The sequence below is a fragment of the Neurospora tetraspora genome (genome assembly GCF_033439725.1).
Source record: "Neurospora tetraspora strain CBS 560.94 chromosome Unknown B0H65scaffold_8, whole genome shotgun sequence".
In the NCBI taxonomy this organism is placed as follows: Eukaryota; Fungi; Ascomycota; class Sordariomycetes; order Sordariales; family Sordariaceae; genus Neurospora; species Neurospora tetraspora.
The window spans coordinates 164,133-178,249 of NW_026944390.1; the positions used below are offsets into that span (position 1 = coordinate 164,133).

The 14,117-nt window shown below is 53.2% G+C and overlaps 3 protein-coding genes across 3 annotated transcripts; 1 reads left to right on the plus strand and 2 right to left on the minus strand.

The window, feature by feature from the left end:
- Window positions 1-880: 880 nt before the first annotated feature.
- B0H65DRAFT_542327 (uncharacterized protein) lies at window positions 881-4,281 on the plus strand. Its single transcript, XM_062829202.1, has 2 exons — window positions 881-1,389; window positions 1,987-4,281. The coding sequence occupies exons 1-2, from the start codon at window positions 1,208-1,210 to the stop codon at window positions 4,268-4,270; spliced, it is 2,466 nt and encodes an 821-aa protein (XP_062677309.1). The 5' UTR covers window positions 881-1,207; the 3' UTR covers window positions 4,271-4,281.
- Window positions 4,282-6,030: 1,749 nt separating this feature from the next.
- Window positions 6,031-9,509, minus strand: B0H65DRAFT_434537 (uncharacterized protein; the record flags this gene model as incomplete). Its single annotated transcript, XM_062825135.1, has 3 exons — window positions 6,031-7,173; window positions 7,242-7,652; window positions 8,115-9,509. The coding sequence occupies 3 exons, from the start codon at window positions 9,507-9,509 to the stop codon at window positions 6,031-6,033; spliced, it is 2,949 nt and encodes a 982-aa protein (XP_062677310.1).
- Window positions 9,510-11,265: 1,756 nt separating this feature from the next.
- B0H65DRAFT_306132 (uncharacterized protein) lies at window positions 11,266-13,282 on the minus strand. Its single transcript, XM_062823213.1, has 3 exons — window positions 12,914-13,282; window positions 11,781-12,850; window positions 11,266-11,709 (listed from the first exon to the last, which is right to left on the minus strand). Exons 1-3 carry the CDS (start codon window positions 12,942-12,944, stop codon window positions 11,419-11,421), a joined length of 1,392 nt encoding a protein of 463 aa, XP_062677311.1. The 5' UTR covers window positions 12,945-13,282; the 3' UTR covers window positions 11,266-11,418.
- Window positions 13,283-14,117: the final 835 nt, after the last annotated feature.

Sequence of the window (14,117 nt, forward strand, 5' to 3'; positions counted from 1 at the left end):
AGTGCACTAAAACCCGGGGGCGTCCGTGCGTGTGACGGGCGCTCTGCCGCTGTGGGCTACTGCGGGCTACGGGCTCACCCCTGCAGGCGGCGTCCACAATTCGACGCAGGTACAATACAGAACCGGTGGAAAGTGACGTTCATCCAAACAAATTGCGGGTGAAGCGGGGATGTTGGACGTTTATGGGGGTTGTGGTTGACCATTCAAAAGTTGTGAAACACGCAACTTGGCTCCCTTTCATCTTCCAGTCGTTTGTTTACCCTACAAATCTTAAAGGACAACCGTCGGGTTTTCCATCGCGGAAACGGCCTCCTCGTGAGTACCGAAAAAGACAAGCACACAGGAGAATATTGTCCGCTGATTGCAACCTCGGAAATGAAGACGAACAGAAAAGGAAATCGCGAATGTGGTGAAGTGACGTCTTGCGATTGACCTGGAATCAATAAACTAGCCCGTTGTAGGGCAGGCAACAGGCCGAGCAGGGGCAATGCCAAGTTTGTTTACAGGACAGTATGGGGTAACAGGGCTGCTAGTTCTGGATGGTTGCTGGGTTCGGTGCTGGGCGTCGATCAACCGCCGTCTGGTCACCCGATTCACCTCACCTGTGGCAGCTCTGGATTTTGAAGTCTTGGATAATTTTGCATCATACGGGATAGACCATGGAGAGGTATCAGAGGAGCATTGGATGTTGTTGTCGTCTGTTCCATCTTTTCTCTTTTAGATCGCGCCTTCTCCCTTCCCTCGCACAATATTCTTGCTGCAGGATCATCGCGCATCGTCCATTCCAATCTTCAGGTACCGCTTCCTCTCAACCAATCACGAGCTACCCCAGGCACAGGCTGTTTCACCTTCACCCATCAACGACAGCCAACGGTTCAGCAACCCAAACAAAATCATTCATTTCACCCGACACGAGCAGCACAGATATATACAGTTCGGAATTCTTGGTCCTCACTTTGGCCTTCTTTTTCAACTTCAATATTTAATATCTAATACAGTACCTGAAGCATCCGACCGAGCTCGGAGCCGCCCGTCTCCACCTCGAGGTTGTTTATGTTCTAACCCGCAACCGGCGCTTGACCATCTTGCCACCTACCCGGCATAAGCGCAGAAGATCGTGGAGAGGAAGACGAAGCTTGAAGCCTCGGCAACGACAAGGACAAAGGAGCTTCCAAAACAGGATATCAACTTGTTTAAACCCCTGAAGATGCCCGCCCAAACCAAGCTCGCCCCTCTCAGGCGCGCTGCCTCCACCAGGTTCGAATTTCGCGACGACGACAGCGACAGCGAAGACGTTGACCAACCTCCATCTGGACCTCACCCGGTTACAGGCTTAGGCATAAGCTTGAAAGGTCCTACGCCGCCCCCAGAGGCTGGAGTGTCTGGATAGTAAGTATTTGTTTTTTCATTTCCCCATTCCGCATTTCCATGGCACATTCATTCCCTTGTCCTTCGTGTTTCATGGATCAAGAATTCCATCTACCGGCATTTTGTTGTCTGGTTGTCAACGCTCAGCTGGAAAAGCTGAATCGGTGCCCTTGACACAAGCTGCAGGGCGGATTCCTTCACTATACGCTAGTTGTCTCTAGTGGTGGATTACACGCCTGAGTTGGACAGCTTCCATTAGCCGTTGGCTGCTCGTGTTCGCTGTGCCACGATAGGTTTCCGGTTGACGGGATGCTGCGCGCCTGTCACTCACATGCCACTACCACCCCCCCTCCATCACCATACATCATTCATCTACAACCTTGTCCCACCTTACCTGCTTGAGCGACATCCGTCAGCACCATAAATCAGGCGAGGCGTAGTCAAGAATCCTTCGAGAAGAACGACAGCTCTCCCTGACTTCCTTTTCACAAAGTTGGCGCAATCATCCTCTTCTTCTCTCTTCAACAAACTACTCGATAAGCCAACAAGCGCCCATTCGGTTGGGGGGCTTTGACTGTTACAAGCGCGGTAAACTAACCACTCTCCGGCGACTTATAGCGAGACCGTCCCGGTGCAACCCCCGCCTAGAAACCCGCGACGTCTCACAGTTCAGCAGAAGCAGACCTTCCGACCCACCTCGTCAGTCTACTCGGGAAACTCTCCCCCTCTTGCGCCCCACGACCCCGAGCAACCTAGCACGCTGGCGTCCCATCACTTTCAACGTTATCGAGGGGGCGAGGAGATCTCGCCCCCCAGCTCGCCAGAGCCAAGCTATACCCAGCCCCATCGGCCTCCCATCCTCCCGCCGGGCGATGTCTCCCCGATTGAGGAGGAATATGAGGAGACGGCGCAAGGAGCTTTCGAACCTCAGCACTATGGGCGAAACCAACATCCATACTACCATGGTCCGGGGCCCCGCTCACCTCCACCGAACCACAATGCCGCGGCCAGTATCAACATGATGCGCCGCGGTCAGCGCAAGCTTTCGGACGCGGCCCTACGCGATGCCCATGCGAACCGTGCACCACCGGCCCAACAACCCCGGAATCCGGGACCGGGTTTCCTCATGGTTGATCCGGTAACTGGTGAACGCCTGGACAGCGCGCATGGCCGTCCGCTGAACAGGCCTCCACCGGGTACTCACTATGCGCCGGGTCCGGGTTTCCTCATGGTTGATCCGGTAACTGGTGAACGCCTGGACAGTGCGCATGGTCGTCCGCTGAACGGGCCTCCGCCGGGTCATCCCTATGGCTCGGGTCCGGGATTTGCTCGGCAGCAGTCGCCACCACCGTTCGCAGGACCACAGCCGAGAATGGCTTCTGTTGGGGATAGGATGATGAGGATGGCGAGCCCGGGACCTCGAGAAAGCGGACCAGACCTGGCAGCAGGGGCTTTCACTGCCAATCGTCCAGGTTGGCGTGGACCAAGTGGTCGAACAGCTATCGTTGATCCCGTTCGTGATAATCCTGAGGTTCCGCCATTGAGGATACCCGATCGCAATGGTAGACGGGTTGTGTCGCAAGCTCCTGGACCTAGTCAAAGACCTGAGTTGTCTCTGGGTATTCCTAGACGGGATCAGATGTCCCCTCCACCTCGTGTTGGCGCACAGATGGGGTATGCGCCACGGGACCCCGGCCAGAGAGTCATGTCCTCGTCTCAGGTTCACCCGCAGTCCGCAACAACACCACGTCCTATGAGAAGTCCAGTCTATCCGAACCCACCGCATTCTGCGATCACCCCACGAGGAGACGCGCCGTTCGTGGCAGCCCAGCAGCTCCAACGTGACGGTATGGGTCCTCATTATCCGAGGGCGTTCTCCCCCGTTTCACCCACAAACGCTTCTCCTGTGAACTACAGCCCACAGCCGAATTCGGTCAGGAGGAAGCCAACCCCAACTTACGCAAACCATGAGCCACAGGACTCTGTCTCCTCGATCTACTCACAGCAGCAACCTGAGGTGTCGATGCCAAAGCAGCAGCCTCCTGCCCCCCAACCCGCGGCTGCCAATTCGCTTCCAGCCGACGAGCCCTGGGTGCAACCCCCTTCGCGTTTCAGCATGACAAGCTATGCAACCAGCATATCCACCACCGCCACCCCACGCGAGTCCCTGGACGATTTCCATGACAATTACCACAACCAGTCCCCGGTTCCCAGCATTTCACAGCAATATCGTCCAGAGAGCCCCAAGGACGAAGAACCGGCGCAATCCATCATGAACAGGAGCAGACCCAAGCTCGAAGGCTTCGACTACAACAAGAAAGACCAAGCCCCCATCGTCATCTCCCTCAAAGACCAAATCATCTCCCCCTACGAGACCGTTATCGAGCGTGAATCCCCCGCCGCCCGCGACCGCCGAGTTGCCGCCACCGGCGTCGGTATCGCAAACGGATTCAAACCCGCTCCCAGACGCGTCTCCGCCACCCCCTCCGACATCAACAAATCCCTCCCCCCCGCTCCTCCCGAACTCGAAGTCCTCTCCCTCTACAACGGCGCCGATGGCAAGTCATCCACACCCAAATCACCCAAAGACCTCACCGCATCCGAGCGCGTAGCGCTCTACGACGCCCAAATCCAGGCCCTCGGCAACCGCCGCATCAACATCACCCGCTCCATCAAGCAGATGACGGAGCTGATGCCGACGGACAACATCTTGAACAGCGAGGCGGTCCGCCGCAAGCGCGAGGTCGAAAAACAGAAGGTCGAAGCCCTGAAAACGGAGCTGGCGGAGGTGCAGAGGGAGATGTACGAGATGGGGCTGAAGCTGCATCGGGCGTATAAGAGGCAGGAGAAGGAGGCGAGCTTTGAACCTACTACGCTTTGGGTGAGGAGGGTTACTGGGTGATGGGGGAGGGCGAGGGTTGGTGGGAAAGTTGGTTAACTTCGTTTGGTGAGTTGTGTTTGAACATGTGAAAGGTTCTTTTTTCCTATGTCTTGGGAGGACGGTCCTCTTTTTCTTTCTGTGAGGAGCATGCTACAAGCGAGCGGGCAGTGCCGCGGTGCAGTACAAGTGGAGTTTAGGTATGCGCTGTGGGGTTTTTGTTTCTTTTGCTCTTCTGTTCCCGTCTTTTGCGATACCATATCAGGGAGGGCAAGAAAACAACCACCTTTTGTATTCATTTGTATTTGTATAACTGGCATCTTGGGACAGTAACGGACGGGTATTATTGACAGGCGAGAGAAAATGCAACAGTATTCGGGATCTAAGCAAAACAGACTTCCTGAATTGAGGTACTTAATCAAGGGTGATTATTTCCTTCGCCGGTATAAATCGTTCGCATATCCACCTACCTACAATATCATGCACATAAACAAAAAGCGCACTACTCTCTCACCACCAACAATTGAACGCTATCGATTTGCAAAAAAAAGGCCAAATGAGAGAAAGATGTGAAAACGCCCCCCCCAAAAAAAAACCAAAAAAAAACCCCAAAAAAAAAAAAAAAGACATACAACACCTGGGATTCGCTGGTCGTCACCGACCCAACTACTAGTCAGGCGATTGGTAGCTTATCTATGGGAGAGCGGACGGGATCCCGAGTTTTCTACCATCTATGGTCGTATGTGCTTGAACTGTGGGCAAGTGATGTTTATCAACATCGGATCCGAAAAGCAATGCAATGCGGTGTACGTAAATAGGTGGTTGAAGCGTTTACCTACGCTGTGAGTGTGAGCACGTTCATAGCCCACCCACCACGAAACCAACGTTAAAGGTTCCATGTCAAAGCCAACATTCAGTTTCTCTGCTAACTTAACTTGTAGGTACGCTGACGGGTTTCCATTCTCTCTTCTCTGTCTTTAAGTAGATGGGTAAGTATCTAGGGGAAATGGACCTTGCTTGAATTCCAAGCGTTCTTAGAGCATCTTCGTAAGGATAGGGCAAGGATGATAGATAGAATGTGATGTCGTAACCCATAAGCTACAGCTTTTTTCGGCTTTCCTCAACGGCTAATGCCCTGACTATCTGTCTGTCTACTTCTCCTTCTCTCTTCGAAGCCCTTACGTCCCTTAACTGCCTCAATAAAAACCGTCTTCAATGTGCGTATGTGCCTGTGTATGGGCAAATAATATCCCGCTTGGAGTTGGGGCAAATAATATCCCGCTTGGAGTTGGGGCAAATAATATCCCACATGGCGCAAAAAAAACCCTTATTTTCTCTCTGCTTCACTCAGTCACTCCTGTAAAATTCCCTTTCCCGCCATGCGATGATAAAGATAACGATGTGATATGATATGCAGTAGAACAAAAAGAAAAAAAGCACACCGAAACCGGACCGTGAGTTGGGATACTGATTTGATGATGGTTGGATGATGTTAACGAGGCAGACGAAAAGGGGCTTGGTATAGCATATGAGTATGTGAGCATCGAAAGGGTGAAATAACGCAATCCTTTTCTTTTCCTTTCACGCCACACAGTGATGATGATGGAAGAACAATGAACACCTTTTCCATCAAACCATGCCGACCATTTTGACCATTGGAATCGCCCATCCCACAACTACGCTCCGCCATGGTTTGCCCTTTAATTCGGCCACCTTGATCTGCGTCTCCGACCTGATCGTTGCACCCGTGTTTGCGAATGCCAAATAGAGTACCCAGAACTCTCCTATGCGTTTCTCGTTGCCAACGTCTGCCTGACATGCGCTGGTAGTGTCGACGGGATATCCTCGTCATCTGAAGAGTCGGAATCTTCGTCATCGTCGTCGTTATGGTTATTGGTATTATTGTTTTGCACTGGTCGCGAGGTCGGTCCACTTCCCGGTTGTTCATCGACATCCATTTCGTCGTTGGCGCTCCCTGAGCCACTTTCATCTTCATCCTCTTCCTCTGACTGGCCGCTGCTATTGGCAGTCTGATAACCCGAGGCCGGTGGCGGGCGGGTAGGGTCGTGAGTCTCAGCCGTGGCCGCGACACCAGCTAGACCACCGCCGATCTCGGATACAGATAGCGTCGATTTAGTAGGCGTCTGGTAAGTTCCGCTTGCGTCCATCCGCCTTCTCTTGGCCTCATGTTCCTCCCAAACGGCATTGGCACGCGGCGCGTTAGCCGCAACCCAACCGCTACCGGCGGGACGAGGGGGAGCCGACCCCGCGGAAGTAGAAGCAGAAGCAGAAGCAGGTGCTTGCTGGGCCGCCGCTTTTTGCTTCTTCTTGAGGTTCTCGAGACCCATTCTCTCCTCCTCTGCTTGAATCTCTGCCTTGGTCCGGCGTTGGCGAAGGCGGACTCCGTACTTCTTCCTAATCATCGATTGCTTGGTACCGAAGCTGTTTCGGAGTCCATCGATCTTGATGCGCCGCTCGTTCTCGTCGGGTATCGCGTATGCCTCGGCAAATCTCGGCGCAAATTTCTTTTCCGCTTCCTTGAGGTCCGCGTCCATCGCCGCTAGTTGTTCCTGGGTCAAGTGGCCATAAGGGTCGGCTGGGTTAGGGGTTTTAGAGCCAGCGGGAGTCTCAGCAGAGGGTGTCGAGCCAGCCGAGGTCAGGTCAATCGTCCTAGTTACCGCTGGTGTTGCCTGTGCTTGAGAAGAGGGGAGAATGGACGAAGGGACCGGCTGGGGTAGCGGAGCGGCGCGAGGAGGACGACCGGGTCCTCGAGCTGAGGCTGGCCCAGCATGGAAGCAAGTTTGAGCGCGTTCGTGCGATTGGTGCTCATCACTTCTGGTGAACCCTTCACCGCAATACTGGCATGAAAACTCGAAGCCCTTTACGCTCGCCGGGGGAGGTACAGTGCAGAGTTGGCGCGACGTATGCTGATATGCGTTAGCAACGGGACATGTTGAGCTTCACCTGATAGGATCTTGAGGCACAGATCACTTACATATTCATATGGAGCTTGATGGGTGAAAACCCTGAAGCACCCCATACATTGCAAACGGCCAGGGGGGTAGGTTGACTGGGGTGGAGGAGGAGGCCGCGCAGCCTGCGAGGTAGGCATGACCCTCTCATGCTGCTCTTCCACAATGTCTGCGGGATTGTAACCAAGACGCTCGGCCTTGGCAAGGGCCGTGAGCAAAGGTTTCGCCTCGATCGTTCGGAGTCGTGCATTCAAGCACTTGTCCAGAAAGGCTTCGCTTGCCTTGTTGATGATGACATCAGCGACATCGTCAAGATCAGCTGTCGAGAAGTGGCTGATCAACTCGTGCTTGGACTCAAGAACCATCTTTTGCCCGAAGTCTCTAACTGCGCGGCGTGTGATGGATGGTACGGCGTGATGTATTGATGCGTTGAGCTATAAAGATAGGGTCAGGTAAGGGCCTTGAAGGTGAGCTGGTAGTGAGGCTACTGGAGTAGTGGAAGAGTGAAAGAGGAAAGGAGGTCAAGTGGTAGTAGTTTGAGGATATATATCGAAGGCGTAACCCAAAAGTAGGCGGGCTATCTACGCAAGATGGGATGAGATGGAAGACAAATTACGGCAAACATCGATGAGATATTATGATCCTGGTACCTTGGTATATGGTATCTCGCCGCAAGTTCCCCATATATATACACAACCACCTGCGCAAACTCCCACGTTGTAAAGGATGCTGCGTGGTGAGGCAGAGCTCAGAGCATATGATACGGACATAACGTCTGAGATCTACCTCGGCCACTTTTGATGTAGGTGAGATGTAGGTGAGGTAAACCCGATGTGATTGGACGCTTGGTGACTTGGAAATGCAAAGGCAAAGCAGATGAGAGCAGGTGGACTTACAATAAACGCCTGGTGAAACTCGGTGCCCAACATACACTTCTCCCAGTTATCCCGAAATACGCGCCGAACCGCCTCGGGTGTGCTTTGTTGGATCGCATAGGTCAACCGCGTGCAGTCGTCTGCGAATTTCTTGTTGAGGTGGGCGTGAGTTGTTGCTGGCGAAGGGAACCCGGAACTGGGAATCGGCTCAGCCGGTGGTGGCGGCTGGCTCACGGGCCGCGATCTAGGCGGGTCCATAATGATAGGTCTTGAGATCAAGCCGTCGTTACGCGATGAATATCGGGGCTCGTGTGGGTGGTATTGCTGCTGGGAGGAGGGAGGAGGAGGAGGAGGGTGGTGCTGAGGGCCCCCGAGAAGATACGAATGCTGGTAATGTTGCTGAGGATGCGCGCGCGGCGGGGCTTGATGTTGGTATTGAGAGGCTTGAAGGTGATGCTGGTATGACTGTCGTTGAGAAGGTGCAGGCGGCGGCGGGGGTTGGATCGCGGGCACCGGCGCCGGGGCGGGCTGGAGCGGGGGTTGCGTATGGTGAGGTTGAGAATGGAATTGAGATAATGGTCGGTGGTGCGAGCTAGCTTGTACTGGAGGAGCGTGGGCCGAAGGTTGTGGTTGCGCTTGAGCGGGAGGTTGCGATTGGGTTGGCAGTTGCGATGCGGGAGGCTCTTGGTGTTGGCGGCTCGGTTCGTACTTCAATTGCGCCGGCGGCGGCAACTGCGATGATGATGATGATGATGATGATGATGGATGCGCGGGCTGAGCGTGGAGTCTTGCCGGGTGAGCGTGGCCACTGTCACTGTCGTAATGCACCGTTATGGGGTCTCTCCATCGAATGGGATCCCTGAAGTTGGATCGAGCAGAGGCTGTAGTCGTGATCGTCGTGGTCGCAGGGTCGGTCGCAGAGAGAGTCGCGTTCGCAGGAGTCGAGGTTGAGGTCGAGGTCGCGGCAGATTTTGTCGCGTCTGGAATCGGCGACGGAGCGGGTACCTGGGGCGGTCTCTGGGACTGCTGGGGCTGCCCATTCAGTGCAGGCGGGGGCCTGTCAGCGGTCGGAGTGGAGGACCCCGGCACTCGGGTTGTGACGGTCGTTGGCTGCTCGCTAGAGGCCGTAGAGGTATGGAAGCTTCCACCTGGCGCCGGCGTCTCTACGCCACCGGTAGGAGCAGGATCGGGGATTGTCCCGTTATTTGAGTCTTGAGGGATGTGCGCAGGTGCTGCGGCGGCTGTTGGTGATGGCGATGGGATTCTGGGCGCGTCTGGCCGTGGTGGTGTATCTGGAGCTACCGGCGCCGTTGGTCTTGGTGGTGGTTGAGGCTCTTGGTGTGGTGACAACGGTGCAGGTGACTCTGGGAGCTGTTCCTGCAGCCGCCAATGCGGGACGTCTTGGGCTGTTGTCATGGCTCTAGATACTGCAGGTGAGACGACAAAGAAATTGAATTCGACGGCGTCACAGGGGTTCAATGCCTGTTTCTACCGGTTTCTGATTATCCAACAAATAACCAATGGATGGAGGCTTTCCCGAGACCGTAGAATATTCTTTTGCCTACAGGTAGTGTAGCCTGTGTTTCGCAGAGGGAAAATTGTAGAGTCCGAAGAGCTCCACGATGGCAAGCGGGGTTGGACGCGCCCAGGGAGTATGCCCGAGATATACTGACTGCTGAATGGTCCGGCCCGTACTTTCCTAGCCGGCCGTTTGATAAGTTCTTGCCAAAACCCGGGTGTTATAAAGATGTTAGGTACTGATCAATTGCCGCGATATAAATATGGGCATGTTGGAAATTCGCCAATTCTCGTCTCTTTGGTGTCCCGGTGCTGGATGTCAGCTTTTTTCTCTGTTGACTTTTTCGTGTCCCGGAGAAGGACTACGATCATATGGGTTTGATGTTTCAATATTTCAAGGACCCACATGAGCCGCTGCGAGGATTATCATGTACGCACACCCCTGTACGTAGACTTCTATTCCATTTTCAAGTTGATGAAGCACACAGGGCACGGTTTGAACAGGTCAAGATGAAAAAGTAGCGAACATCTAGTCACGGACATTTCTGGCAGCTGGAGGCCATGAGATCGTGCATAAGAACGTGTAATGCGATGCACTGAAATCAAAGCCGTTTCTGGCTGAGCTCTGTGTCAGAGAAGTCGATTAAAGTGGTGACCCACCCGTTATTACATACCGTACAGTAGTACATCAAGGTTAATTACCTTCAGATTACCAAACGGGCTAGTCTTCCGTGACTTATAATTACCGATCCGCAACCATGGACAATCAAGTACTGCGTACGGCTTATGTGAGTTAATGTAGAAGCTCATTTGAAGCAAATGATATCTGGTTAGTTATGATACTCTGGCAGAAGTTTCAAAGTTTCACTCTCTCATCCGTTCTCGGAACATGTGATGTGCTTCCTTAGCCTGTTCCAGCCTATGTCCAATGCAGTGTCTAGGCCTGAACAGCCTCTCGTCGTATTCTCAGATGATATTTTTCTGTGAGGATTCGTTTGTCTCCATAGCCGCCGAATGTACAGTTCATGCGTTTGTAGATCCGAGTGACTGTCAGATTCGAAATCCTAGATCTGTTTCAGCGCCAGCTAATAGGAAGAAATGTAATTTACGGTATTGGTTCTGTTAGTGTCGAGCCACACACCCATTTATAGCTTTTATATTGGACCACGGTCCCTTGTCATTTCTTACTCCGAAGCATAACGTGATAGCATTTACTTTGGTCTTGTTAATATACCAGATGATTGTGCTGTGCGAACTGCGAAGGAGCGTGAATGATCAGTTGTAAGAGAGGTACATCAGGACAGGTAAGGGTATGTTTGACCACATACAAACGCCATTATGCGCTCCTGTGGCCGTTTGTTCTTCGCATTGATGAAATGCCCAAAAGAAGCCGTGGTTGGCACACAACATGTGGAACGAGCAATGAAAAAATACACTCTTGTCTGGAAAAGGGGTTGCTAAAAGGACGAGCATATCGTATGCTGACGCAGATAATATCCTGAGCCGCTAGTCCTTACTCTATTATACATGTGCAGGTGTTATATCGCTTCTTTTATCCGTAAAGCCATTCCCAAGGACTTTAAACCAGGACTGTCCCTCGGACCAGTCAAGTAATGCACATAATCTCGCTTCCAGTGTTGTTAAAAGCCTGTTCAGACAAATAATCATCGATCATGACTATGACTCGGTGTTCATTAGGGTAAGTATTAAACAACAACACACGGCCGAAGCACGATGTATGTAAACGTCGCTGCAAAATTTGAAGCAAGTAACTCTTGAAGGCAATACACCTTTTGTGCGTGCCCTCTCAAATAGGTTCTCCACAAAGGGCCATCAAAAGCCTCTGGTAATCGCCGCTGGTCTCCCCCATCACTCTCTTAGCGAGCTTCTTCTTGTAACGTTGCTCGTACGCGTTCCTGACGTTTCGCATGTTGTCGCGATCCCAGTGGGCCCGGACCAGACGGCTGGTGAGAAGACGGTCTTTGGTGCCCATTCCTGCCATGGCATCCTCGAGCAGCCGGGCCTGCAGCATGTACTTGTCTGTGCCGTGGCGGAGCTGGATAAGAAGGGCGTTCTTCATGTGTCCCGAAAACTCCTGCTGGGGATGTTAGCTCTTGTTCCTAGAAGCCTTTTGGTTGTTGTATCAGCAGTTCGCTAGAGTTAACTCACCTTTTGGATCACGGTATCGAGGTCCCTGGCGTACTTTTGCTTGTATTCGTAGGAAATGGCACGGATCTGGTTGTCATTCCTCAAGCTTAAAATGCTGCATACGCGCATCTCATCTGTGCCAATCTTGCCCTCAGTTGCGTTGTAGATATCATCGACATCGCGGTCAATGTCTGCCTTCATCACTGGAGCCGAATCTTCTGCGCGTGTGGCACCGAGCACAATCATAAAGTGCCGTTCTGTCTTCATGCTCAGTTCACCGCGCACCATGTCCTCCAGGGACCGGCGGAAAATCCGACTAAATTCGGCTTTGATGGCCTTCAAGTCGGCGTTGGAACGGCGGAGTAGGATATCGTTGAGAATGTCTTCGTTGGTGCCTGCCCCGTCCATGGCATTGAACAGCATGTGCACGTCATTGAGAAGAGGACCTCGGGCAAGCATGACGAGCCCTTCCTCAAACCAGCTACTCGTCTCGTTCTTGATATCGGCGACAAGCTCCCGGCGATGGCGGCGTTGAAACGCATCGCGGAGCAGATTGATCTGGAGAGGGTCCTTGTCGGCCAGAACCCGGATTAGCTCCTTTTCATCCGTGCCCCACCCCTTCATGGCTTTCCTTAGCCTATCCGCGTCCGGGTCGGGGTTCCATGGGATGGTCATCGCAGGGCCATATCCGGGAGAAGGTGGTGTCGGCGGGTACTGCACGGCGTAGGGTTGGGGCGGGTACGCTGTGGGTGTGGCCGGTGCGGCTCCATAGGGTTGCTGTCCGTAACCGTGAGGCGGTGGTGCGCCGTAACCAGCCTGCGGAGGCCCGGGCGGGTAATACGAGGCGTTCGGGGGAGGAGCACCATACGGCCCGGGTGGTGGGGAATGAGCCGGAGCACCATAGGGCTGTGGAGGGGGTGCGCCGTACTGCCCCGGCGGCGGCCCGGGCGGTGGTTGTCCATATCCTTGTGGTGGTTGCTGGTAGGCGTTGTATTGAGCATGAGGCGGAGGTGCACCATATGGGGGTTGTTGATGATGCTGCTGAGGAGGAGGCTGTTGGTAATATCCGCCTCCCTGTGGTGGAGGTGGCTCTGCGTGGTCCAAGGTCAGCCGTCAAGACATGTTCATGTAACTGTACTTTTCTTTTCACTTACGGCCATAAGGCGGGTAGCCTGGGTAAGACATTGTGGGCGCGGCTCCCAACACAATGATGGTCGATGTTGCTGTTGGTTACGCGCTGCTTGGCTCGGCTAGAGGTGATGGTGATAAAACGCGGGGGCGGGGTTGGTGTTCAAAAACCGATAGATGGAGAAGTGAAGAAAGCAAACTACAAGATGAGTGGTTGTTTGATAGGGTAAAGCAGAAAGAAATAGTTGAGAGTCGAACTGCTATAAAACCGGGTCTGGCACAGAGGTACTTATCAAGGCGGGTTGAAGTCCGAAGAATTCCACTGGGGCTTGCCATGTGCATGCAAGTGGAAATGTGGAATCGTCATCCTGCCCTACATTACGGCTTTATCCAAGCCATCGGGGCAAAGTTTCTGTCTGCGCCGCGCCGTCCAACTTGGCTGATACAGAGACATTACTACTTGGCGAGCTGCGACCTACCTAAGGTACGAAGCATGGTGCAGGCGCACACTGAACAAGGCATGACAGTACAGTCCAATACTGGTTTGTTTGTTAGCTCGAGACCTCGGGTCAACTTCCCTAGGCGTTTTCATGCTGTGAATATGCTTTTTCCAAAGTAAAATACACCGTATTGAATCTTATTGATGCCTTTCATTTAGTCCTTGTAAGGTTTGGGACAATTCGGAAGAGATCTCGTCCAGTGTACCAGGAGTACCAAGCTAACAAACAAACCAGCACTAGATTGTACGTCAGATGTGGCTGAGCAAGCGGAAGCCTTGACGGGATGAATCAACTGTCTATGGCCATCGCCATCTTGGGCATGAAAGGAAGCATGACCTTGGGATGGCCATCTCGATGAAATACCTGCAAGAGCTGTGGGCGCAAGAGAACCTCAAGCAACAGATACCGGTAGTTGCCGTCGAGGCCTCCAATGTCCTGACAGCTGATTACAAAGATGGGATGAACCACAGGCAAATGTCAGGAAAAGCCTCGTCCAGGTGAATTACGACTGATGGAAGGCGGTGTTCGCACATCGGGCGCCAAGGAAAAATGCCTTGACGGCGACGCTCTCATGTGGCTTGGAAGGAAACGTTAGTCAAGAGCAAAATCGACATGATCGTACCTGCGCTAGGTTTGATGGACGATTGGGATTGTCAGGTGGAAGGCGTCGTAATGAGCCGGCGGTCATTCCTCGAACACCTGTTGGCCGGGAAGTTGAAGATGGTGGGTG